The sequence below is a fragment of the Drosophila santomea genome, chromosome 3R, assembly GCF_016746245.2.
Source record: "Drosophila santomea strain STO CAGO 1482 chromosome 3R, Prin_Dsan_1.1, whole genome shotgun sequence".
In the NCBI taxonomy this organism is placed as follows: Eukaryota; Metazoa; Arthropoda; class Insecta; order Diptera; family Drosophilidae; genus Drosophila; species Drosophila santomea.
This window is the reverse complement of record NC_053019.2, coordinates 15295312-15319552: the sequence shown is the minus strand read 5'-3', so window position 1 is coordinate 15319552 and position 24241 is coordinate 15295312. Positions and strand designations below refer to the sequence as shown.

Below are 24241 nucleotides of genomic sequence, written 5' to 3'. Positions count from 1 at the left end.
ACTACAGATTAAAGTCTTGAATTAAAGCAAATAAAAGTTTGCTTCTAGCAATTCCACTGACAAGGACAATTAACACAAAAAAGAATCAGATCAATTGCCTTGCATTCGAGACTTTCGAAAGCGAAAGAATGGTAGGAAAACGCTGGCCGATCAAAATTCCAAATATTTCTCAATATTTTTTACCGAGCGAAAATAGATTTTCATCTTGTTGGACTTTTGCTCTTGCTGCTTGTGGCTATTTTTGGCCGTGTATCTGACGGATACACACACACACACACATACACAGAAGGCGAGAGTGCTGTGAGCAAAAAATAAATTGAATTTAGATTAAAGAAGCAGAAAGAAAAGCGCATAAATTTCACGAGAATGCAGCGAAAGAGAGAAAATCGAGCAAAGCAGCTTTTGGGGAAATTTTCGAGATCGCCGAGCAAAGTTGCGAAAGCACTTTTCCACATACATACATATATAGCGATGTATATACATTTATTAATGGGAAATTTTTGAGGCGAGAAATTATTCAATACCGCGTTGGTGTGTGCCCCATGTGTGTGTGTGAGTTTTTCCGATTTCCCCCGAGTGGCAGTGGCAGTGTGCGTGTGCGTTGGATCTTGGGGTCGCTTTCTGGGCTAAGCAACTTGGTCAGCATCAGTGTTCTCGGGGTTTCGACAGCGTATAGTGTGTTTGAAACGCTAAGGTTGGTCACGCCAGGATTTTCACCCGACAAGCAGAATTAACTCAAATAAAAATAATTAAATCGCTCGCCTTGCTGCTAACCAAATTGGTATTTCCAACTGCCATCGAGTGGATAACGAAACTGTGAAAAGTGCATGGCATTCAAAATGATACATTTTGAATTTTTCCCAAACCAAAAAAAAAAAGAGGAAACCTTTGTTAAACTTAAATAAAATGTGCATATGTATATGTGTCGATTCGATTAGCCTGGATATAAAGTTCTACAAAAAGTTGAAAGAGTGATGCAAACCTAAAGAAAGTGAAAATGCTATAATTATAAAGTCGAATATCTTTGAAAAAATTAAAGAAACATCGATTTAAACTACTTGAAAATGGAGATCTTATGATCAATTTTCGGACATTTTAAAAATTCGCTTATAAGGAATTTTGTAACTAAATCTGACGGCACCAATACCATCCAAAGATTATCTGTGTGTGTGTGAGAGAAAATTTTTTTTGCACACACACAAATGAGCTTCATTCGGAAAGCTCCACACGAATGGGACACATATACATATGCACTTAACACACCTATGGCACGCACAATTTTCACACACACATACACTCGGCCACTCGGCCGATAAAGTTTTCCTCGAAGAAAATTCTTTAAAATTAACTGCAGACAGACACCTGCCTGTCACACACAAACACACACACACACACTCATACGCATTTATTTTTAACTCTGCCTGAAACTTATACGAAAAAGCTTTTCCGTCTAGCTATCTAGCTTTCCGCGATCTCAGAAAACGAAGGCAGTCGAGAACTGTAGGTATTTATCCTTGAGATTGTTTTCGAGAGAGATATTTTGGAATATTTGAAATATTAGAGACGTAGGCGATTCCCAGATGTGGATACATATCGTATCTATCTGGGAATACACACATATGTACATACATATATGCATGGCATAGCCACCCACACAGAATTGGGGACTATAGAACAAGTATTCTTGCCATTCGTGAATGCTTCCGAAGGCCACAAAGTTTGCCATCTTCGAGATACATATTCGAACTCATTGAAAATCTAAGTACTTTTGGCAAGCACCAACAATTTTAATGGGGGGCCAAGAAAATTGCTACTCAACATATTATAAGTTATTCAAATTCATCATAGAGGAAATGCTTTACACCTCGTAAATCACCTTTTAAACTTTGCCCATATGATGAACATTTTGGGAGCAAAACACACATGAGCATCGAAAGACCTCCAAAAGATCGCCAACTACAACATAAATGACTTTGCCCCACTTTGGGTGGAAGCAACATAGATACACGAATACCAATACGAATAGGATCATGAATAGAATACAAATACGAATACGCCCACGCAGCAAGTGACCCCAAAGAATTGAATACTTTTCAAATTGCAATCGCTGGCGAGCTATATGTGCGCGGTGTTTCAGAATTTCGAAATAATAGGGGAAACTCTAGAATTACATTTAGCACACAATGTCCAAAAAAGCATTTCTCCGATGCTTATGTGTGCGAGTGGACTGGATATTTTTTCTCACATGCAAAAGCATATAAAGTTTATTTTTAACCCCACCGAATCGTGCAGCAAATAAACATATAGCTCACCGACGGATACGGATTCGGATTCGGATTCGTCTTCAGACTCTGAGTGGGCGTTTTGAAAATGGAGGATGAAAATTACGTGAGATCTTTTGAATGCTCGGCGGCGTAGCCAAACAAAATGTGTTTACATTTAATTTTAAAATTTATTGCACAAACACATATGCACGGGGTATATGTACATATATATATTTTATTATACCTATAGCGAACATATAGAATGCGCCTGGATCGTTTGGAAAAGCCGATTTTGTCTTGCAGCGGAAACATAAAATTTCTGAAAGTCACAGGAAAGAAAAAAACAAATGTATAGACAAAAGAAAATTCCAAGTTCAAAAGATTTTTAATATTTAATTGAATTGTACTTACAGTTCTTTGGTAACTTGAAAAAGTTTACTACAAACTACAATTAGATTAGAATGAATTTGCGATACTTTGGCAATGATGATTGCTTATACTTCCAATACAACATATACTAATACATTTATTACATAATATTAAATGCTTTATGCAAAACTGGTTCTTTTATCGCTTCGCGAAAGCAATTTGTATGCTAAAACCTTTATAGAGATAGTCACAAAGGTTTCAGTTACTCATTCGAATCTTTTGGCACAGTGCTTTTTTCCAGTTTTCTTCCCTTGTAAGTCAAAAACAAAAACACAAACACCATGGACGCCATCAAGAAGAAGATGCAAGCGATGAAGCTTGAGAAGGATAACGCCATCGACAAGGCCGACACCTGCGAGAACCAAGCCAAGGATGCCAACTCCCGCGCCGACAAACTGAACGAGGAGGTGCGCGATCTGGAGAAGAAGTTCGTCCAGGTGGAGATCGATCTGGTCACCGCCAAGGAGCAGCTGGAGAAGGCCAACACCGAGCTGGAGGAGAAGGAGAAGCTCCTGACCGCCACCGAGTCCGAGGTGGCCACCCAGAACCGCAAGGTGCAACAGATTGAGGAGGATCTGGAGAAGTCCGAGGAGCGCTCGACCACCGCCCAACAGAAGCTGCTGGAGGCCACCCAGTCGGCCGATGAGAACAACCGCATGTGCAAGGTGCTGGAGAACCGTTCCCAGCAGGATGAGGAGCGCATGGACCAGCTGACCAACCAGCTGAAGGAAGCCCGCATGCTGGCTGAGGATGCCGATACCAAGTCCGACGAGGTCTCCCGCAAGCTGGCCTTCGTTGAAGACGAGCTGGAGGTGGCTGAGGATCGTGTCCGCTCCGGCGAGTCCAAGATCATGGAGCTGGAGGAGGAGCTCAAGGTGGGTCTTGCACTGGCCACTCAAACTCCCAAACCGATATTCATAGCATTCATTCGACGCAATTAACTAGGTTGTCGGCAACTCCCTGAAGTCCCTGGAGGTGTCCGAGGAGAAGGCCAACCAGCGCGTGGAGGAGTTCAAGCGCGAGATGAAGACCCTGTCCATCAAGTTGAAGGAGGCCGAGCAGCGCGCCGAGCACGCCGAGAAGCAAGTGAAGCGCCTGCAGAAGGAGGTCGACAGGCTAGAGGGTATGTATCCCAGTCCTTGTGTCCCTGGCACATCCACTCAGCCATTTTCCAAAGGAGGTATCTCTCCACGGGACACCGGAGATGCTGTCCACAGGAAGTGGTCTGGTCTGGTTCGTCTCGAACGGCCGGATCGGTGGATTCAACTAATGCTCGCATTGTATTTATCGCCATAAGGATTTATTATTAATAATCGTACTTAGTACGCTGCTTTCATTAATTGACGTTCCGCATCCACACATCTCGCTCTCGCCCACTTTGATTATCTCTATATATATTTTGTATAAATGAACAACAAACAAATGCTTTTTGCAGACCGTCTCTTCAATGAGAAGGAAAAATACAAAGCAATCTGCGACGATTTGGACCAGACATTTGCCGAACTTACTGGATATTAAAAAAAGTCACAAACAGAACTCACACAGATTCCTTCCCTCCCCCCGCCCAACCTTCCCCTGCCCCACGAAAAAAAAAGAAGACAAACACTTTCAGTACATCCCGAACATCCCACACACAGTTTATTATATATATATATATATATTTCTATTTTTGGAACGATTCCCCGACAGTTTCAGTGTATTTACCACCCAGCCCAACACGCCACACTTCTCTATACACTGTAAATAATCTGTTTAGTCTCGCTTGAATGTGGCCACACCCACACAACCAGTTCCCTACGCCAGTACACTGTAAAAAATAAGTTCAGATCAAGCCAAACCAAGTTGCAACTGTAGTTAATACAGGTGAATTTATCAATGTACATATTGTTGTTTGTATGCCAGATTCTTACCCGTTTTGATGTGGCATGACCTCTTGACCCGTCTCGCCTTAGCACTCTATCTCAGTATGTGTCTCTCTCTTTCTCTCTTTGTATCTCGCTCTCTCTCTACTCGTGGATCATCACTAAAAGTCCAAAGACCCAGCCGCACATCACTCAATGGCTTTCGTTTCGAGCCTTGGTCGAGTGACTCTCTCATTTCCGCCCGAGCCAAGGATTGCTGCAACGATTGGTTGGATAGATCATGGCCTGATCCTGTAGAGCACCCTATAGCTAGACCACCCCCATCCCCCCACCCAAAGAAACCCACGCACAGAACCGCTGACTAACCCAAAAGATCTAGAAACGCCTGCCAGAACAGCGCGCCACTAATCCCGATCAAAGCTCCATAAACTTGGCACACATATGTGCATACATATGTTCTGTGAAGTTTGAGTGTTTTTTTTGTTTGATTCCAATGTTGAAAAACTATATATTTGAACGTATTTTTAACTCATTTTGAAATCACAATTTGCACTCCGCAGACGAGTTGGGCATCAACAAGGACAGGTACAAGTCCCTGGCCGACGAGATGGACTCCACATTCGCCGAGTTGGCTGGCTACTAAGTTGGCCAACAGTCCCATATGTATACCAAATCCTCACCAACATCGAGCGGCAGCAGCGGAGGAAGATGCAGATGCAGATACAGATGAAGATGAAGATGAAGATGGAGATGGAGGAGGAGATGGAGATGGAGACGACGATGGAGACTCTACGACTAATTGTAAACGAACATCTCAGATTGATTTGGCCAGCAAGAAGATCGGCGGCCGCAGATACCAAGAACAACATCCATTGTGTATGCAATTCTTTATAAATCTATATATTTCATAATAAATAAATAACAACAACAACCAGATCAACAACAGCAACAAAAACAACAAGCATAGATTGTGTAGCATCGCGGATTTGTTTTATAAAAAGTAAAATTACCTAGAGTAAAAAATAGTAGCAGAATGTATAAAGCACCCCCAAAAACAAGAACAAGAACACGAATTTTGTATTTTTAAAGTCAATGTTTAAAAATATTAAGAAGCGCTTGCAGTCAGGCAATGAGAGCGAGAGAGATAGAGAGAGTGCCCAGGACAGAGACGGGGCTAAATTTAAAATTTTAAGAACGAAGCCTGCTTCACTTTCAGTTTATATCTTACAATTACACCCCACAAACAAACAAAAAACACCCACAAAAAAAGTATAAAAAAATTTATAAAAACTTTGCTAAAAAAATTATATGTTTGATGTTTGCTTTCAATGATGCACAAAACCGATTTTCTTTGCCCCTCAGCGAAACGCGCTGAAGCTAAACACAAATTTGGCGGATATGCAAAGTTGTCTTCAGTTTTTTCCAATGATTTCTCGCACACTTGGGAAACCCCATGGAGGCTGGAGCCGAAATAACCAGGTCCAAAGTGCGTCACCACTCATCCATCGGCGACGGATCACGATCCGCGAATCGAGGCCTTCATTCCAACATCGTTAGCATCCGCTAATTGTCAAAGCAATGAATAATGAAAGTTCAGATACACATATGAATGCATAGTATATGTATCTTTGCCGATGTCCTCAGGGTGATTTCTAGAGATCAATTGTGGATGTGGGCAGCTCGCCATATGACCATCAGTAATCGAGCTAAGGCCGAAGATCGAGTGCGACATGGGGGTCTGCTGCTCTCTTGGCCAAATGGCTTTCTTATAAATTAAACTCGCATTCAATTCCCCCATCTGTGCATCGGCCATTTCTCTTCGGGGCCATAAAATAGTTATTAAAACTTTAAGTGGTGTATTTAAGTGCCCACTAAAAGCCGCAGTCATCATTTACATAATTTACATTATGGCAGATATGTTTACCTTACGAGAGTTTGCCATCAACTTGAAAAGCAAGAGTCATTTCAAGTGGAAAAACTGTAGCTTTTCGCTTCTTTAGAAAAAGTTCTGTAATCTATCATTTTATTTATCTACTTAGAAAGAAATAGACAGAAAGGTTGCGGTTTGAAATATTTTGTAAATGGGTATCTTGCAGATTACGTAGAAGTTGAAATACAAATGATTGTATAGATTGCCTGGGGAAGAACTAGAAAATCCCCCAAAATACTTTCTTAGTTAACTGAATTCAGAAAGTGATTTCACACAAATCGGAGAATACCCAAATGAACAAGGCACATCTAGCACACCCAACTCCATTTCATTGAGGTTTAAGCCAGCAGTTTTCGCTTCAATTGACAGCAGCGGCAATTACCTAAGTCTGGGCCAATTTGGATGGAGTGCAAACAGGGGGTCGGGCCACAAAAGCGGCGTGTGGAGCGGTGATGGCGATGAAAAGCCCAATGACTTACATTTGCCCACAGCCAAGCGAAGGAGAAAGTGAAATTTTGCATTTCTCGGCGGCCGGCAGCAACAACAATAAGTCTTCGGACTGGTCTGGGCCATTGCCATTGGCATTGGAGTGGTGCGGAGGGAGGAGCGGACGAACCCAGCAAGCGAAGTGGACCGGGCCCAAAGTCAAGCTCAGAGCTTGGAGCTTCAGTCGTGGTTTACAGCTCGACACAAGCGAACGGACGTCTTTGAGAAGCGGACGCGGCAAAAACCGCACGGAAAACGCAACGAAATCGAAAGTGTTCACCTACACCACGCGACTTGAATCGCCAAGTGGTCGGCGAGGCGGGGGCAATATACCCATCCGTAAACATTACGTGTCACCATGCCGCCGGCTGGTCAACAACTCCGGCTTACGGCCCTTGTTTATCTGGCTTTAGGTATTGCACTCTTATGCAATGGCAGCGATGGAGAAACTAGGCAAAAATACGCCAATGAATCACTCGCCGTCACGGACGTGGACGATCCGTCTCCAGTTTGGTCGCAGTTTCTCGAAGATTACGTCTTGAGGTGGGTTTCAGGAGGCTAGACTAGGGCAGCACCACTCATCCAAATCTTCCCACGCGTTTTATAGCCAAGGCAGCAGTAGCAGTAGTAATAGTAGTGGCAGTGGCAGTGGCAGCCAGCGAAAGTCCAAAGATCTGCCCTATATGGGCGGGGATATGGGCGTCAATGGACCGCTCAGCTATCACTCATCCGCCTACAAACGACCCGGCAACAACATCTACATCACCAGGAGGATCGGCGAGGCGGTGGAACTGGAGCCGCATCTGCGAAAGCCCGTCGAGAGTCAGAGTCCCATTGTGAATCCTCAGTTCCGACCCATGACCAATCAGATGTTGCACCAGCAACACCAACAGATGCAGCAGCAACAGCAGCAGCAGCAGCAGCAGTTGCTGCAGCAACAGCAACAGTTGCAGCAACGCCAGCAACCGGGATTCCTGCAGCAACTCTTTGGCATAGGTGGCAGTGGCGGCAGCGGTGATGGTGGATTTAATCCCACCCAGCAGCATGTGCGCCCGGTGCCGCTGCAGCAGCAGCAGGTGCAACAGATACCGCAGCAACACCCGCAGCAGCAACATCTCGTGGGCGGTCAGCCGACAACTTTCCGAGCTGTCTCCGAAAATGATCTTTATCTCTTGGGAGCCATTGAGAAGTTGGTGTATCGTGTGGGTAAGTTTAAAGTCATGCTCAGGAGTTCTTGGTCAAGTTAAAACCGCACCCAATCAAACCATAGATTACCTTGAGAGTCGCGTGCGGCGTTCGGAGCAGCTGATCTACTACCTGATGGCCGGGAACAATCAGAAGGAGGTGAAGGATCCCTGTCCAGCGAACTTCACCCGCATCAGCGACAACTGCTACTACATCAACAGCCAGCAGCAGGTGAACTGGAAGACGGCCAACTCCGCCTGCAAGGGTCTAAACTCCCACCTGGCCGAGTTCGAGAGGGTCTCGGAGAACGAGGAGATCATGGCCTATCTGCTGAACCAGCCGGCGCATCGTGGTCGCGATTACTGGCTGGGCGGCCTCAACCCCGGCCTCCTCTGGATCTGGTCCAACTCGGCCAAGCCAGTGAATCCGAACATGAATCTCACATCCATTGCGATGGCCCAGAAGGGGGAGAACTCCACCGCCGCCAATCTGGTGGACAGTTCGGAGCAGGCGGCAGAGGAGCAGGCGGCCGGCGAGGATGTGCTGAACAACACGGTCCAAATAGAGGGCAAGGGTCGCTGCCTACGGCTGAGCTACAATGCCGGGAAGCACAGCTATGTGTACTACGGACAGGAGTGCACATCGCGGCACTACTACATCTGCGAGCACGAGGACAAGACGCTGGACAACAAGATCAAGAAGATCACCCGCGAGCTGAAGCTGTTCGAGTGAGGATGCGATGGGATGCAATCCAATCCGATGCCCATGTGATACCTCCAGTTACCTAGCCATATATCGCGTAATTTCGAATGAATTTATTCTTGTGTTACACATTAAATATTTATAAATATTTATACAATTAATAAACATACCGGATAGTTTTGAAAACGTTTTAAGGATACTTTGTTCTTGCACAGCAAAGCTTTAGGGGATTTCTCCAACGAAAATACAAACAAGGATATTAAACAAAATCGATACTGGAACTGGGTTCCGTTTGCTATAAGCGAAGGTTGTACACAGAGATCAACGCTAGTCCGGATAAAGGTAGTCCTGCAGAATGTTCTGGAAAGCTATCTTTATCTTGCCGCGATCACGCCCGTTCAGCTTTTGGATGTCGGGCAGCAGGCTCATCAGAAACATGGCATCCGGATCGGTCTTGCAGTCGCACAGCTCCGCACCGCCGGTGGACACGGATCCGCTCGACGTGTTGTTGGCTTCCAGACGCACAGGAAGCGTAGACGGGGGCACCTGTGGATGTACTCCATGCACGTGGCTGTGTCCATGCCGTTGACTCAAGTAGCTACTGCTACTGCTGGCACTAACACTACTACTAGGCGCCATCGGGGTGGCCACTGCCGCGGTGGATGGTGCGGGCAGCTCCGCTTCGGATAAGCCATTAGTTCCTGGAACGCCTCCTCCTCCGGCGTGCGTTGTTGTGCTGACCAGATCCACGGGCTTGCTGAAAGTGGGTCGCACAAAGGAAATATTTGGATGGGCAATCGGTTGCGCGGAGTAGTTCACTCCGGCCACTGCTGCAGTGGGAGCTTGCAGTTCCTGGGAACGTGGACGAATAGCGCCACGCATCTCGTCGTGGTAGGAGCGCATTTGCAGGCGACCCGAGTGCATTCGACCGGCGTGTGAATGCTGGTTGGCATAACGACGCTGGGCTTCAGCCGATGAAGAACTTGATGTGGGGGCCATCTTGTGTAGGTCTTGGTCTTCCTGTTCATCCTCCTCTGGCTCCTGCGCCTCCTGTTCGTAGTCATCCGCCGGCTCTTCGCACTCGGACTTGATGTCGTTGCCGTCCAATTGGCTGTGGAAACGGATGTTGCGCTGCTGCTCCTCCTCCATGATGTCATCCAGCTCGGAGTTGTTGTGCTCCGCCTCGTCAAAGTAGTCCAGATAGTTGTCTAGCTGCTGCGCTGGTGGCGACTGGTGGGCGGAGGGCGTGGGCTGGCCACCAATACTGCTGCTGCCCGGAATGGTCACTGAACGCTCGCGCTGCATACGACTGGAAAGGTTGGACAGGTGCGCCAGGGCGTCCTGCACTTGTGTATCCAGCGACTTGGGCTGCTGGTGCTTCTTGCGTAGATACGGATGCAGGAAGAACATGCGGTCGAAATAGGACCAGCAGGGCGGCACCTTCTCCTCCAGATAGTTGGTGTACTCCCGCCGGAACGAGATGCGCAGATTGGTCCACTTGGCCAGGCTGGCGCCCGGATTCTTTTCCAGCTTCAAATCCACCTCGCGCCAAAAGTTCTCCACGTACGGCCGGCAAAAGTAGTACTTATGCCGCGGATTGTAGATGGCCTCGTCGCGCTGCACAATTTCGATTAGCTTGAAGACCTTATAACAAAAAAATGCCAATCAAATATTTTTCAAAATGCTTCTTCGTGCAAATACCTCCTCCGTTAGCCAGCGGGATGCACTGCAGCTGGCGTTGGGATTGCTGGACACGAACTGGCTGCCCGCGAAGTCGGTCGTCATCATGGGTGGGCTGTGGCTCCAAGGCAGTCGCTCCGATGGATTCAGTTTTAGGTGAATTATCCAGCGCTCGCCATAACTTTTGCGAAATATTTTTATTGTTTTTCCCAAGTGTTCTTTTAAGTGCTGTCGCTGGTTCCGCGGCGAACGAAGCAGGCGGCGGAACTGGTTCCGATTCCGGATCCCCCAAGCTTTTGCGAACTATTTGTGTTTATGCGGGTTCCTGAAGAAGAATAAAAGAATTTCAGGAATGTCAAGTGGATATTGATGTGCAAAATGGTATTCTCATTAAGAAAGCTTGAATTGAAGAAATAAGAGAACACTTGCAAATATTTCCTGTTATTAAAATGATTAGATAATAATTTTAAGACCATGTCAAGATGTAAGTAATTTGTATTGTATATATAAGCATATATAATATTTTGCATACAAATGATCTTGCTGAATAAACGCGTGGTGCTAAAAAATGTAGCATAATGAAATTACGAAATAACCAAATAGAAAACACATGTTCCACACGCAGTGCTTGTGGATTTGTCGCTTTCTTTTTGAGAACTAGTACGTAAATTGAACTAAAGCATTTGTGTCAATATTTGCAGCTCCAAACATTAAAGGTATAAAATTGGGCAATGCCCCCAGAGAAATATCACTGTCGCAACAGAGTAATCAAGATGAAGTTCATCGCTATCCTTTACCTCCTGTGCTTCATTGTTGCTGCAGCATCCACCAGCAGCACGACAACCACGACGGAGGCCTCCACTACTTCTACTACAGCTTCGTCGGTCCCAGCGCCAGTTCCGTGCGGAAATGGGCCCCAAGGACCTTGTGCCAAAAAACTATACTTTTTCTACTAACGCACTGTTTGAGCCTTGCATAATACCCATAAATAAAATTCCTACGACCTAATAAAGCTCCGAACCGTTTAAAAAGGCGGCGAGCTAAAAATCAGAAGAACGGTAAACTTAAACGTTGCAAATTGGAAAAAAAATTTCACGAATCACCCTACCAAACGTATATCCGACCCACTTAGCGGTATATTCCAGTATATTTCACCCGACTCGGGCGCATTTTCGGTCTGCCGAACTTCGGTCACACTTCAACATTTTGGATTTTATTTTCTGTGTGTTTTTCCAAAATTTCCTCAGATTCTGGCTCTAAGCTTTTGCGGTTTTTCTGAAAATTGTGCGCACCTCCATGCGAATGCCGCACGGCGCGATAGTAAGTAGAAAGTGGCGCTTGCGGGGCATGCGGCAAGGGAAAAACACGAACACGGCGAAAGCTTGCAACATGAAAAGTCCACATTGTGGCACACATTCGCACTCAAACAATAACAAATTGCTGGCAAGGGGAATCATAACAAAAAACGTCTGCATTCGGAGCATTTCGGAGTGGTGCCAGCCAGTGGGAGGATCCTGAGGCCAGGTGGAAGGTTTCCGAAGCCGGGCGCACACTTGGAGGACGTGACCTGCGGCAGGAGTCGCCTTGGAAATCACGCATGCACTCTGAGAAGCCAAAGCAAGGAGCACAATAATTGGCAAACACCTCGTTTAATAATCCATTGGGCCGTGCCACATAAGCGGCAGTTATTTGTTTACATTGCAAACAACTTAGGAGCTAGACAGACTAGTTGCATTGGTTTTGGCGCGCTAATGGTACATAGTATCTTAATTGAGCACTTAATTGCAGGCAATCACTGGAACTTGATGCCCTACCCACAGGCATGGCGGTCAAGGTGCAATTCGAAATTGGCCATACGTCGAAGCTGCGCAGCAAGAAGACACCGCATCCGCAGGCCTTTACGCACGACTGGGAGATCTATGTCCAGGGTGTAAACAAGGCGGACATCAGTGCCTTTGTGGAGAAAGTGGTCTTTCTGCTGCACGAATCCTTTCCAAAACCTAAACGAGGTAAACGCTGCGATGCCATACAGCCACAGTACAGTTGAATTAACTCTTACGCGAATTGTTCATTTGCAGTGGTCAAGGAACCGCCGTATGCCATTCATGAGTCCGGCTACGCTGGCTTCCTACTGCCTGTTGAGATTTACTTTCGCAACCGCGACGAACCCAAGCGCATTGTTTACCAGTACGACCTGGTACTGCAGTCCACGGGTCCACCGCAGCACCACGTCGAGGTAAAGACGCACATTTTCGAAGCCCCGTCGGAGGAGTTTCGCACGAAACTTATGCGAGGCGGTGGAGTGCCAGTGTTTGGAGCTAACATCGGTGCCGGTAGTCTCGCCCGAACGCTTTCGCCCAGCGTTGGCAGCGGAGAGACGTCGCACAGTAATGAGATGGCTGGTGTCAAAGCCAAAGGCGTACCTGGTACAATCTCCATGAACGTGGATTCGAATACCGGCAAGAAACACAAGTCGCGCATCGAGGATCCCGGAAAGAGCAACGCCTTCTCCGCCCTCTTCGGTCCGCCCATCACCAAGACCACCGTGACTGCCAACAACATGGCCCAGGTCCCTGTTTCCAAGCACTCTCCTGAGGCTAAAACCGCAGGCGTCGGCGGCAAAGGTGGCTTTCACGAGGGCAGGGAGAAGGCGAGCAAGGATCGGGATAAATCCAGCGGTGGAGACAAGCCGCGGGAAAAGGACAAGAAGGATCGGCATGGTCGCGACAAAGACCGAAAGTCTAGCAAGTCCGGCGATGGCAAGCACGAACGGGATAAGGAGAAGTCCAAAAAGGATAAATCACGGGACAAGGAGCGTGAACGCGAGCAAAGCTCAGGCAACACCCCTTCCGCCAGTGCCCTAACGGTGAGTACTTCTGTGGGCACAGCTGGAGGATTGGTTAAACACACAGCTAGCCCAAAGCCTGGAAAGCCAAACGAAATGGGTGCGCCCAGTCCCAAGAAGACGGCAAATGATTTAGGCGCCGGTGCGGCAGCACCTGCTTCCCGTTCCAAAGAGCGCGACGAGCATAAGTCCGTCAAGTCCGAGTCCAAGGACAAGGAGCGGAGCTCCAGCAAGAAATCCAAAAAGGACAAAAAGGATAAAGACAAGGAGCGCGATCGCGATAAGCAGCGCGATGAGAGCAAAGACAAGCGAATGCCCAAAGAAGAGCGTTCTGGCCAGTCCGACAGTCCGGCCGCCGGAAACCTTCAATCTGCCCACCTGCAGCAGCAATCCCAGGTGGCCAGTACCGGTAAGGCCACGCCCACATCGGTTGGCAGCAATAGCAGCAGCAGTATGGTCTCAAGCAGTGGCAAGCAAAAAGAGGAGGCCACGGGCAAGCATTCCGAGAAGGCGTCAGACTCCAAGGGTGATAAGAGCACAAGCAATGGAAATGCGACAGACACCAAGAAATCGCACAAGCACAAGAAGAAGGACAAAAGCAAGGACAAGGAAAGAGAGCGCAACGATCGGGACAAGGACAAAGACAAGGAGCGTGACAAAGATAAGCTGAAGGAAAGGGAGAAGGACAAACAACATGCGACCGGCTCCGAGAAGTCATCGGCGGTCGAGCCATTGGCCAAAATGGATGGGGCTAGTCCTGCCACCGAGGGAGGGGCGCCGGACAAGACCCCTGCTAGTGCTACTGCCAGCAGCGGCAGCAAGAAGGAGAAGCACAAAAAGTCCAAGGAGAAGTCCTCTGGGAAGGATGAGAAGCGCCAACGGGAGACCGGCGATAAGCAAGCCGATTCCAAGCACACTGGAAAGCAACAGCCACAGTCGGGCCAGTCACAGAACAAAACTCCCAGCAACCTGGATCTTAGCGATATGGACTCAGCCCAGTCGGCGCCGGATCTTGCCGCCACCAACGCTCTGGCTGCAGCAGCAGCTGCCACCCTCCAGCACTCCGACAGCTCCAACAGCAGTTTTCCCGACCTACCCGCCAGGAGTAGCAGCCAGCAAAAGCCGACGAAGGGCAATACCGCATCCGGCAAAGAGGCGAAGTCGGCTGGCAAGGAACACAAGGGCAAGTCCAAGCAAAGCGAGAAGAACCTTGACAAAAACAGCGACAAGACGGAAAAGCCAGACAAGACTCCGGACCCCAAACTAGAAAAGTCCGAGAAGTCGGAAAAAGAGGAGAAGAAGCGCAATCGAAGAAGCTCACAAAGTAGTAACAGTGGCAGCGGTGCAGGAGTCGCCGGTGCATTCATTGAACCTCCTGTTAAGGCCTCAAAAAAGGAGCAGAGTAAGGCGGCGAGCGAAAAATCCAAGTCGCCCTCGCTGCGTCCAGCTAGAGAAACCAACTCCACAGGCACTGGAGCCGGGACGCCCAATGCCGGATCCGGATTTCTTGCTCCGCCATCATCTTCGCCCAGCAACAACCATAGCGCAGCTATAGCGGCTAGCTTGAATAATAATAATAATAATAATATCAACAACACGAACAGCAACAGCAGCCATTCGCCCGGGGAGCTATTAACGCCCGGCCAGCTCCAGCTGCCCACGGAGTATTTGAGCGAGCTGCAGGAGCTGCACCACAAGATTATGACGCTGCAGGACAATGAGGAGTTGCAGCAGGTGGTAGAGATGATCGCGGCCACCGGCTGCTACGAGATCACGCACAAGACGTTCGACTTCGACCTGTGCAAGCTGGACCGCGGCACCGTGCAGCGCCTGCAGGAGTTCCTGGCGACGTCGGTCTCGTGACACTCCCTGACCTCCGCGACTGGCCCGGCTCTCTACAGCTAGACGATGCACAAACCCCTCATGCACATAACCAAATCATTAATCTTAAAGTTAACGATGTAAGCCAAATGCAAATGAACTTGGCTCGCACACAGCCTCAATTCCCCAAGCTAGATCGTAAGTTTTTTGGCCCAAGGGGCCCACAAGACCCGACCGATTTCGTTTTTGAAAATATTGAAGTCGTCCTTTAGTTTTTGAGACTCATTTGTTTTAAGACTCATTTCATTTAAGACCTATCTTAAATTATTTTGGAATCCTATTCGACTCTAACTAGACGATTTTAACGTTCTACGCATTTGCTACGCTATTTTTTTAAAATATTTTCTATTAATTTAAAAAACACACTAGTTTACACCAAGAGTGTATCTCTTTAAAACCTTGTTCCCCTTTATGGAAATCTTGAACACACTCTATAAAAAGCAAATGCAACTATGGTTCATTGAACTCTATGCAATAATTATAAATATTATCTATATTTAATGACCGTTTCAAAGTCAGCTGCCCGTATTTTATGTTAAAGGTTTTAAGGTACTCACCAAAAAGGTAAAGTTTGTAAACTAGTGCTAAAATCTTGCGAATAAACCACTACTTTTGTACGATATTTACGTACTTACTTTTCGTTTGTTTTTAGTTCCTCCTAAATTTACCCAATATATCATAGTTTCAAGTATTATAGTTAACCTATCTAAGATAAGAGGCCTATATAACCAAAAAATGTGCGCAGTGTATTTTAGTCTACGGTTAATCTGCCTAAGCGATCTAAACAAAAGTGAAATATTAACTCTTACTTAAGAAAGGGATTAGCATCAGCCTTGAAATATATGAGGATATATATATATATATATGGAACGACACAAAAGCTCTATTTAATTGGTAATCGTAAGTATGAAAGGGTGTTTTTTTCACTATATGCATAAAAGGCGAAGTCATCAGTTTAACTCTTAAGTTGAATGGGTGTACCCATATCTGAGCAAATTGTATTCACACAACCATTAAGACTACATTTTTATTACACATACAAAAATGTCATTTTTATTAACTCATTACTATCGTTGATTAAAGGAACGTATATTACAAACTGAGGCAGATTTTTTAACTTAAGAAGACAGTGACAATATTCTTTGGAAAAAAACACTTATCAGCTACGAGTAAGCAAAATTCTACAATCAGTGCAGAAATCTATTCGAGTTGATTGCTTAGCAGTTTCTGTGTCATGGACTAGTTCCGTTTTGTGCACGAATTAATCGCGACAATAGCAATACTTCCGCAGTTCCGGATCCCGGTCGTATATGCAGCGGGCCTGATTTCCGTACTTGTTCACGCGCGAGATATCCGTGAGTTTCGTTTTGGCACTGAAAGTGTGCAGGCTGTAGGCCACACTCGCCTCAAACAGCCCCTCGCCGGGCACCGTTACCACCTGGAGCTGGTACATCTCGTCCCGGACCACCGTTTGACCCGTCATGTCCGCCAGGAAGCCGTCCCGGTCGCTGTTCGTCTTAAATTGCAGCAGCTCCTTGTGCGGTTGCAGCCGTAGCGCCCAATTCACACGATGAATCTGTTGAAGAAATAAACAAAGTGAAGTGGATTATCTTTATCTTATCTAAATATGTATATGGAAAATAAATGTTTCGAACCTCCAGGGGCGCACAGTACTGCCGCTGCTCTACTGTGGCCAAGTTAATGGCATTGACAATGCTTTGGGCAGCCTTGAGAATGATGCCCGTGTACCGGGAGTCGTTCAGCTGCAAAGGCAACCAATTAAGGCAGGCACACCAGTGGGGCTCTATGTAGGCATCCGCACAGGATCGATTACTGGGAATTGGCTCCAACAGCGACATGGCACGTCCTTGGGCTAACTCCGAGATGCGAATCCCAGGCTGGCTGGGTTCAGTTTTCGGATCGCTGGTTTCTCCCAGCTGATCGACAGCGGTTTGCAGTTCTGTGTAGAATGCAACATTAGTATCTTGTAGAGGTCTGCAGTCTTAGTACATACGTATTAGGTGTTTCAGTGTGGCGTGAATGTCGAATGGCGTGGTCAGATGATGCTCGTTGGCCACGAAGTTGTTGTACTCCTGCGGGAAGCGCTTCTTAAACGACTCGGGAAACACAAAACTAAAGAAGGGCAGTCGCTCTTCCTGTTTCCCTTGCAGAGTGGCTCGCACCTCGGCAAACCGATTGCCATGATCGGCCATCATGATAAGTATTGTGTCGTCTAGCAGCGATCGTTCCTTCAGAGCCACCAACCAGTCATGAACATCATCATCCGCTGCTCCCACCAGATTGATGGAGTCGTGGGACAAGCCGCCATGGAAGCTAAAGGCGAAACGCGGCGCATCGCGATACTTCAGCATAAACTGTAAGAAAATATAAAATGTGTTAGTTTTCAAGCGCATTTGGGAAATTTCGACATTTCGGCAGACAACATACGTTTTTGGTGTACTCCAGCATGGTGATATGATCCGGCTGGTGGCCAATGCAGTTGGGTTGGCTCTCGGCGGCCATGTGCTCCGCTTGGACATAGTAGGTACGTAGGTAGTGGTCCACCGGCTGGGATTCAAAGCCTGTCATGCGGTACGTGAAAGTGCCCACATTGGGCAGATCCTCGTTGAATGAGGTCAAATAGCCCAGGCGCGCAAAGTCCTGCCAAATCATGGGATACGAATCCACACTGCCTGCACCGGACAACCGCTTCCTCGTCTCCGGTAGCTCAAGTTCCGTGAAACCAGTCAGTAGAGGCACCAGCGCCTGCGGTGTTCCATCGCCCACGATGTTGTAGCCTTTGAGAACGGTGGCGCCCAGCTGTTGGGTGAGATACTCGTAAGTCCTCGGCAGCTTACGAATGAAGGCATTGCGACTCAGCGAATCGAAGCCAAACATGAGCACATTGTAGAAGGGCGCTGTGGACCCATCCTGCATCTGCTGCTGAGCCTGCGCCACCGCCTCGGGCGGCAGGACAGCCAGGTTCGGCGATAAATTGGCAGCCGGGGGACGGGACACCGTATCTCGTATGCCGTGGGCCATGCCAAACCAACTAAGTACATGAATAATACTCTTTAAAGTCAGTCATAACTAGGAAATAAGTCAGTGGTCACCTCTCGCCGCTGGCGGATCGGCAGGCCACCTTGACAAAGTCGCTGGCCTGCAGCACATAGGGCTCCTTCATGCGCAGTGTCCGCCCAAAGCGAACCTTGTAGTCCGACTTGCGAATGATGTCCGTGTAGGAGCAGATCACATCCTCGTGGCTGGACGCGATCTCCGGTCGCACGAAGCAAATGGATTTCTGTGGGGCAAACGAAGCATACGGTAAGCAATTTGATTCTATAGTCGAATGACCAGTGACCAATCCTAACCAACCTCGCACATAACCCAGTCCATGCCCTCGCCGCAGTTGATTCGCTCCACCGGCTTGTAGAACTTCATGATGTCCGGATTGTCCAGCGGCAGATGGGGATGCCGGCACTCCCCACGATTCACCGCCGATCTTATGGAGCGCTCGATTATTTCGCTTCAACGCCAAAATAGAAAATTAATTAACTTGCAACGATAAATACGGTTTATCACAAGTATGTACACATATGCATGGGCAAACATCGCGCAATCAATATCGCACGCCGCTGTGACGCACAACTAGGCATACTTACATCTTGAGGCTCTTATCCAAATCCCGCTCCAAGTTCAGCGCGTACCATGTGACCATCAGGAGCACCACACAGCAACATGCTGCAATCTTGGGCACAGTTCCCCGCCGCACAAAACGCATCTTGAATTAAATATGAGCTGCAAATATTGAACCAGACGCATGAGACTTGCATTGTTGCCTGTTTCTGCACATGCAGCACTCACTGTACTTCACACCACTACGTCATACCACAGTGGACCACCGTCGAGCTCCAGTTTTGCCGCCTATTGGTGTCTTACTGAAGTACCACGCTCATTTTTTAAATTAAACATTTAACTTTAGAGCAGCTGCGGCGTACCGCTATAAGCGAGTTGCCAAAACATTGGCACGGCACATTGCGAATTCGGTCATACTGCGTTGGTTGGCAACGCGAGCGCTGCAATTTAAACTTTAAACTTTGATTAAAACCCGGCTTTAAGTCGGATTATTATTTAGTGGGCTGTATAACCAAGAATCAATCTAGCTTATCCTTAATTAAGGTGCGATTTGCTGCCAAAACACTACACCATGCAATCAGACTCAGTCATTAAATGGTAGTAGTTCGAGCTGGCCCAAGTACTTCACACCAAAAAAGGTAAAATAATTATTAAGCTAGAAGTATTCTATTACCAACAAATGCGTTCACCTGGAAAGATAACGATCGGCTCCCACGATGGTCCGTATCTGATTTGGAGACTCACCAAAAGCTTGCGACAAAGCTCGCGGGCTGAGCAGCGCGTCCGAAGATTCAGTTGTGCGCCAAGCTCAGCTTCGGCCATTTCGCGTCACTCCGCTCTGATCCGTGGGAACTCCGCAGCACCACCTGCTCCATCTTCCATATTATCGCGCCGTTTATTTTGACAACTGCTTCTGCGGTTGGTCTGCAATATTGCAGGGAAGAAAACATTATCCTACAACAACTGACGACGTCTTGAGAAAGGACTAACGAGGTCCGCTTGCGTAACAAGAATGCTGAGAACATCAATTATTTGCCTCTTTTGGGGCATTTTGGTTAAATCATCGCCGGGCTGTAAGTAAATAGAAGATTGCCAAGACTCACAGCTGCTGGGACATGACAAGCTTAGCATATTTGTTTTGCCGCGGGCCTTCACAAGTCGCTGGAAACCTGTTTCCGTACTTCCACAGCTAATGACCTAATTTATTACAATTTATTCACAATATTGGTAAGCTCTCTGAACCTAAAATCTGGACTTCCAGCCATCTACTTCCCCAACGAGGCGGTCCAGGTGTCCAACTATGGGCGCTGCATAACGCCAAACCGGGAGCGGGCGCTGTGCATCCACCTAGAGGACTGCAAATACCTGTACGGCCTCCTGACCACCACTCCGCTCCGGGACACGGACCGGCTCTACCTGAGTCGCAGCCAGTGCGGCTATATTAATGGCAAAGTGCTCATCTGCTGTCCGGACCGCTATAGGGAAAGCGCATCGGAGACGCCTCCGCCGCCCAAGCCAAATGTAACCAGCAACAACCTGCTGCCGCTGCCAGGACAATGCGGCAACATCCTGTCCAATCGCATCTACGGCGGAATGAAGACCAAGATTGACGAGTTCCCCTGGATGGCCCTAATTGAATACACCAAGGGTGAGTACAGGGCACTCATCTTAAATCTGATCGCACATACTCAGTGGTTAATCCCTATTAATCCATACATATGTACATGCAGCCCAGGGCAAGAAGGGTCATCATTGCGGCGGCTCCTTGATCAGTACGCGATATGTGGTCACAGCCTCGCATTGCGTCAATGGAAAGGCACTGCCCACCGACTGGCGGTTGTCAGGTGTCCGGTTGGGCGAGTGGGACACCAACACCAATCCCGACTGCGAAGTGGATGTGCGCGGCATGAAGGACTGCGCGCCGCCGCATCTGGACGTGCCCGTGGAGCGGACTATACCCCATCCCGGCTATATACCGGCCTCCAAGAACCAGATCAACGACATCGCACTGCTGCGTCTGGCCCAGCAGGTGGAGTACACCGACTTTGTGCGTCCCATTTGCCTGCCCCTGGACGTCAATCTGCGGTCGGCCACCTTCGATGGCATCACCATGGACGTGGCTGGCTGGGGCAAAACGGAGCAGCTGTCGACCAGCAACCTCAAGCTGAAGGCAGCCGTGGAGGGATTCCGGTTGGACGAGTGCCAGAACGTCTACAGCAGCCAGGACATTCTCCTCGAGGACACGCAGATGTGTGCCGGCGGCAAGGAGGGTGTCGACTCCTGTCGCGGCGACTCCGGTGGACCGCTCATCGGCCTGGACACCAACAAGGTGAACACCTACTACTTCCTGGCGGGCGTGGTGTCCTTTGGACCGACTCCGTGCGGCCTGGCCGGATGGCCAGGAGTATACACATTAGTAGGAAAGTACGTAGATTGGATCCAAAACACTCTTGAGTCCTGATTGTAATGTGTCTTTATGTAAATAAACTTGACCAACGATTTCCGTTTCAAAACTATTTTAATTCCTTTGCGCTTCGTCACTAAAAAAGTGATTTACCATTTTCTGGGATTTTCCTTTTGTAATTTGAATATTTACATAGTATGTATGTAATTATACGTGCTGAGTAATATAACTATTAAATTACAATTTGACAGTCATTATACGTACAAAAATAACGTGCGCCAAATTAAGTTTAGCTTTAACCTAAAGTTAAGTTAGGTTTTATTGGAATATAAAAACCAAATTGAAAAATATTAATTTAGCCCACTGAATTAGAAAATGGCAAAAATTAAATAAAATAAAAACCGTTTTTAAATCGCTACAAAATGTACAGCTCAGATTGCCCAGAATAATGAAACACATCTGGCAACTCTGCAACTAGCTGTGCAATCTGGCAACGCAAACATATTGGTGTTAAAAATGTTGAAGAACATCTACGTAACGCCGTTAAATTTTATAAAATCGGCCACAAGCCTGCAGCAGCAAGTGCGGGTAAGTGCTCTAATGGATTAAGGAAGCGATCCCCATTCACCACTCAATCACTTGCAGACCACGTTCGTACTGAAGCGCAAATATGACCCGCCGCTGCACAAAACCAACGAGAAACCCCGCCGGATGAGGGCCAAGAACTTCATCTACGAGCTCGTGGAGGACACGCTGGTCAAGAAGCGGCCCAACATGCAGGTGGTGCTGAAGACCTTCGTCGAGGGCGTTGGCGACAAGGGCGACGTGGTGTCCATGAAGCCGCACTTCGTCTACAATAAGCTCCTGCTGCCGGGACTGGCCGCGTACAATACGCCGGAGAATGTGGCCAAGTACGCCAAGACAGAGGCTGAAAAGTCGGCTGTTAAGCACAGCTCCGCCTACGCCCAGCGCACGGTCAACATGCTGGAGTCAATTGTGCTGGCGGTGGTGATGAACAAGGATGAGCCATGGGTGCTCGAGCCCTGGCACATCAAGGCCTCGCTGCGCAAGGCTGGGTTCCATTGTCGCGAGGAGTGCATCACCCTGCCCAAGGAGCGCATCGAGGGACCAGACCTAAAGAAGGAGAGCAAGGACTTCTACTGCACCGTGACCATAAACAAGCTGGAACAGGCGCGACTCAAGTGTCGTCTGCATCACTGGAGCACAGATCCCAGCGAACGGCTGCCCTACGTCCTCGAGCACTGGAAACTCCAGTCCGAGCCCCTGCTGGATGTAGGCTCACCCGAAAAGAGCACATAGACCCTACCAAATACATGCGATTGTTACAAAACTCTTGATTTATGAACAGGCGGAAAACATAGTTTATTTAACATTTTATCAAGTTGTACGACGCGGATACTTACTTATGATTACGAGTCTATATGATGTTAATATAGTGCACTAATGCACAGCCTTCAGTTCCACCTCGAAGACGAGAGTGGAGTTCGGGCCTATCTTGGGTGGAGCCCCACGTGCGCCGTACGCCATGTGCGGGGGGCAGGTGATAACTCGCTTGCCGCCCACCTTCATGCCGGCGACTCCCACGTCCCAGCCCTTGATGACCTCGCCGCCGCCCAGGGCGAACTTGAATGGCTTTCCCTTCAGCAGGCTGTCGAAGGTCTTGTTGTTCGACTGCAGGCGGCCGATATAGTATACGGATACGCGTTTGCCCGACTTGGCCTCCTCGCCCTTGCCGACGAGCTGATCCACAACCTTCACGCCTCCGGTGATGGTGCGCGGCTCTTTGGAAGCCGGTTGCTGCTTGGCCTGCTCCTTTGCCTTTGGTTGCACCTTCTTGGCCTCTGGCTTCTCCTTCTTCTTTGGCTGCTCTTTGGCCTCCTCCTTCTTGGCCACACCATTCTGCTCCTTGCCAGATTTCTTGGCTCCCGGCGAGAGCTTGGCAACCTTGGCCTTTGGCTGTTCCTCTTCAGCATCGGAATCGTCGCTGTCCTCCTCCTCCTCGCCACTCTCCTCGTTCTCATCCTCCTCATCGTCGTCGTCATCATCCTCCTCACCATTTTCTAGGAAGGACTCGTATTCCTCAATTATCTGGCTATCGTCATCAGACTCTTCCTCGTCCTCCTCCTCCTCGCCGCTCTCATCCTCATCATCTTCAGACTTTTTGCTCTTCTTGCCCCCCTTGGCCTTCAACAATTTCTCGAGCGTGAACTCCTCGTCATCCTCATCTTCGGAATCAATGTCGTGCAAGTAGCCCAGCAGAGAAACACTGGCGTCGCCTGTGAAACGGATAAGTGCGTCAGAAACGTATGAACATGGTGGACATATAAGAACTTACCGGCGGTGTAGAACATAATGCGATCGCCCTTGCTGAAGTTAAGGTCCAGAGCCACCTGTGGAATGGCCTTGGTCACGGTGGCCACGATGTACTCCTGCTTCTCGGCAGCAAGGTATAACTTGGCCTCCTGGCCCTTGTCGAGGGCCACGCCCGAGATATGGAACGACTTGATGATGGTCTGCGAGTACTTGCGCTCAGGCTTCATGTTCAAACCTGGAAAACCCCACAGTTGGTCAAAAACATGGTTTACCTCGGCATGCAAATGGCGCCGCTCCACGCTGCCGGCAAATCAAGCGGCAAGCACGTGGCGGCAATAGAAGCGCGCTCGGAAGTGGCCACAGCTCTGTGGCATAGCCAGTCCGAAGTCGGCAAACAAGAACAGTTCGACTTACCCCAAAACATCGACATCTTGCAAGATTGTGGGCTACTCTCAGCGGAAAATGCAATTCAAAAAGAGGAATTCAATTCGGTAGAACGAAACGGAACCACAGACGCTAGTGATGTGATGTATCGCCAACGCGCGCGTTTTAATCGATTTAGCGATTCAATATCGAAGTTAGCGCTGGGCAGTCAGTTATGCA

The 24241-nt window shown here is 48.1% G+C and overlaps 9 protein-coding genes across 10 annotated transcripts; 6 read left to right on the top strand and 3 right to left on the bottom strand.

The window, feature by feature from the left end:
* Positions 1-553: 553 nt before the first annotated feature.
* Positions 554-5862, top strand: LOC120452270 (tropomyosin-2). Of its 2 annotated transcripts, none has more exons than XM_039636400.2 (4): positions 554-694; positions 2922-3568; positions 3639-3816; positions 4129-4277. In XM_039636400.2, exons 2-4 carry the CDS (start codon positions 2975-2977, stop codon positions 4209-4211), a joined length of 855 nt encoding a protein of 284 aa, XP_039492334.1. In that variant the 5' UTR covers positions 554-694; positions 2922-2974; the 3' UTR covers positions 4212-4277. The 2 variants fall into 2 exon arrangements, with proteins under 2 accessions (XP_039492334.1, XP_039492335.1); XM_039636401.2 differs by lacking the exon at positions 4129-4277 and adding an exon at positions 5116-5862 and having other exon boundaries at positions 555-694.
* Positions 5863-6727: 865 nt separating this feature from the next.
* LOC120452907 lies at positions 6728-8888 on the top strand. The gene is made up of 3 exons (XM_039637370.2): positions 6728-7514; positions 7579-8177; positions 8242-8888. The coding sequence occupies exons 1-3, from the start codon at positions 7330-7332 to the stop codon at positions 8886-8888; spliced, it is 1431 nt and encodes a 476-aa protein (XP_039493304.1). The 5' UTR covers positions 6728-7329.
* A 67-nt stretch (positions 8889-8955) lies between these two features.
* LOC120452909 lies at positions 8956-10792 on the bottom strand. The gene is made up of 2 exons (XM_039637371.2): positions 10560-10792; positions 8956-10502 (listed from the first exon to the last, which is right to left on the bottom strand). The coding sequence occupies exons 1-2, from the start codon at positions 10644-10646 to the stop codon at positions 9186-9188; spliced, it is 1404 nt and encodes a 467-aa protein (XP_039493305.1). The 5' UTR covers positions 10647-10792; the 3' UTR covers positions 8956-9185.
* A 110-nt stretch (positions 10793-10902) lies between these two features.
* On the top strand, positions 10903-11532 carry LOC120452910. The gene is made up of 2 exons (XM_039637372.1): positions 10903-11022; positions 11240-11532. Exon 2 carries the CDS (start codon positions 11270-11272, stop codon positions 11492-11494), a length of 225 nt encoding a protein of 74 aa, XP_039493306.1. The 5' UTR covers positions 10903-11022; positions 11240-11269; the 3' UTR covers positions 11495-11532.
* A 173-nt stretch (positions 11533-11705) lies between these two features.
* On the top strand, positions 11706-15398 carry LOC120450979 (protein AF-9). Its single transcript, XM_039634276.2, has 3 exons — positions 11706-11858; positions 12327-12547; positions 12617-15398. The coding sequence occupies exons 2-3, from the start codon at positions 12361-12363 to the stop codon at positions 15244-15246; spliced, it is 2817 nt and encodes a 938-aa protein (XP_039490210.1). The 5' UTR covers positions 11706-11858; positions 12327-12360; the 3' UTR covers positions 15247-15398.
* An 890-nt stretch (positions 15399-16288) lies between these two features.
* On the bottom strand, positions 16289-19288 carry LOC120450980. The gene is made up of 8 exons (XM_039634277.2): positions 19129-19288; positions 18927-19062; positions 18640-18790; positions 18378-18565; positions 17713-18316; positions 17279-17639; positions 16920-17224; positions 16289-16840 (listed from the first exon to the last, which is right to left on the bottom strand). Exons 2-8 carry the CDS (start codon positions 19043-19045, stop codon positions 16526-16528), a joined length of 2043 nt encoding a protein of 680 aa, XP_039490211.1. The 5' UTR covers positions 19046-19062; positions 19129-19288; the 3' UTR covers positions 16289-16525.
* A 392-nt stretch (positions 19289-19680) lies between these two features.
* Positions 19681-21416, top strand: LOC120450981 (serine protease easter). Its single transcript, XM_039634278.2, has 3 exons — positions 19681-19973; positions 20162-20548; positions 20631-21416. Exons 1-3 carry the CDS (start codon positions 19913-19915, stop codon positions 21359-21361), a joined length of 1179 nt encoding a protein of 392 aa, XP_039490212.1. The 5' UTR covers positions 19681-19912; the 3' UTR covers positions 21362-21416.
* A 320-nt stretch (positions 21417-21736) lies between these two features.
* LOC120454344 (39S ribosomal protein L9, mitochondrial) lies at positions 21737-22655 on the top strand. The gene is made up of 2 exons (XM_039639556.1): positions 21737-21892; positions 21950-22655. Exons 1-2 carry the CDS (start codon positions 21821-21823, stop codon positions 22622-22624), a joined length of 747 nt encoding a protein of 248 aa, XP_039495490.1. The 5' UTR covers positions 21737-21820; the 3' UTR covers positions 22625-22655.
* Positions 22656-22662: 7 nt separating this feature from the next.
* LOC120454342 (39 kDa FK506-binding nuclear protein) lies at positions 22663-24207 on the bottom strand. Its single transcript, XM_039639554.1, has 3 exons — positions 24053-24207; positions 23661-23873; positions 22663-23601 (listed from the first exon to the last, which is right to left on the bottom strand). Exons 1-3 carry the CDS (start codon positions 24066-24068, stop codon positions 22766-22768), a joined length of 1065 nt encoding a protein of 354 aa, XP_039495488.1. The 5' UTR covers positions 24069-24207; the 3' UTR covers positions 22663-22765.
* Between the last annotated feature and the right edge of the window lie 34 nt (positions 24208-24241).

Coding starts and splice junctions, on each gene's coding strand:
- LOC120452270 (XM_039636401.2), top strand. CDS start 2,975: ATGGACGCCATCAAGAAGAAGATGCAAGCGATGAAGCTTGAGAAGGAT. Junction 3,569..3,638: donor AGCTGGAGGAGGAGCTCAAG/GTGGGTCTTGCA, acceptor GCAATTAACTAG/GTTGTCGGCAACTCCCTGAA. Junction 3,817..5,115: donor GGAGGTCGACAGGCTAGAGG/GTATGTATCCCA, acceptor TGCACTCCGCAG/ACGAGTTGGGCATCAACAAG.
- LOC120452907 (XM_039637370.2), top strand. CDS start 7,330: ATGCCGCCGGCTGGTCAACAACTCCGGCTTACGGCCCTTGTTTATCTG. Junction 7,515..7,578: donor CTCGAAGATTACGTCTTGAG/GTGGGTTTCAGG, acceptor CGCGTTTTATAG/CCAAGGCAGCAGTAGCAGTA. Junction 8,178..8,241: donor GAAGTTGGTGTATCGTGTGG/GTAAGTTTAAAG, acceptor ATCAAACCATAG/ATTACCTTGAGAGTCGCGTG.
- LOC120452909 (XM_039637371.2), bottom strand. CDS start 10,646: ATGATGACGACCGACTTCGCGGGCAGCCAGTTCGTGTCCAGCAATCCC. Junction 10,503..10,559: donor CCCGCTGGCTAACGGAGGAG/GTATTTGCACGA, acceptor TTTTGTTATAAG/GTCTTCAAGCTAATCGAAAT.
- LOC120452910 (XM_039637372.1), top strand. CDS start 11,270: ATGCCCCCAGAGAAATATCACTGTCGCAACAGAGTAATCAAGATGAAG.
- LOC120450979 (XM_039634276.2), top strand. CDS start 12,361: ATGGCGGTCAAGGTGCAATTCGAAATTGGCCATACGTCGAAGCTGCGC. Junction 12,548..12,616: donor CTTTCCAAAACCTAAACGAG/GTAAACGCTGCG, acceptor GTTCATTTGCAG/TGGTCAAGGAACCGCCGTAT.
- LOC120450980 (XM_039634277.2), bottom strand. CDS start 19,045: ATGCGTTTTGTGCGGCGGGGAACTGTGCCCAAGATTGCAGCATGTTGC. Junction 18,566..18,639: donor TGGACTGGGTTATGTGCGAG/GTTGGTTAGGAT, acceptor TTTGCCCCACAG/AAATCCATTTGCTTCGTGCG. Junction 17,640..17,712: donor TGCTGGAGTACACCAAAAAC/GTATGTTGTCTG, acceptor ATTTTCTTACAG/TTTATGCTGAAGTATCGCGA.
- LOC120450981 (XM_039634278.2), top strand. CDS start 19,913: ATGCTGAGAACATCAATTATTTGCCTCTTTTGGGGCATTTTGGTTAAA. Junction 19,974..20,161: donor GGTTAAATCATCGCCGGGCT/GTAAGTAAATAG, acceptor CTGGACTTCCAG/CCATCTACTTCCCCAACGAG. Junction 20,549..20,630: donor CCTAATTGAATACACCAAGG/GTGAGTACAGGG, acceptor ATGTACATGCAG/CCCAGGGCAAGAAGGGTCAT.
- LOC120454344 (XM_039639556.1), top strand. CDS start 21,821: ATGTTGAAGAACATCTACGTAACGCCGTTAAATTTTATAAAATCGGCC. Junction 21,893..21,949: donor GCCTGCAGCAGCAAGTGCGG/GTAAGTGCTCTA, acceptor AATCACTTGCAG/ACCACGTTCGTACTGAAGCG.
- LOC120454342 (XM_039639554.1), bottom strand. Junction 23,602..23,660: donor CATTATGTTCTACACCGCCG/GTAAGTTCTTAT, acceptor TCCGTTTCACAG/GCGACGCCAGTGTTTCTCTG.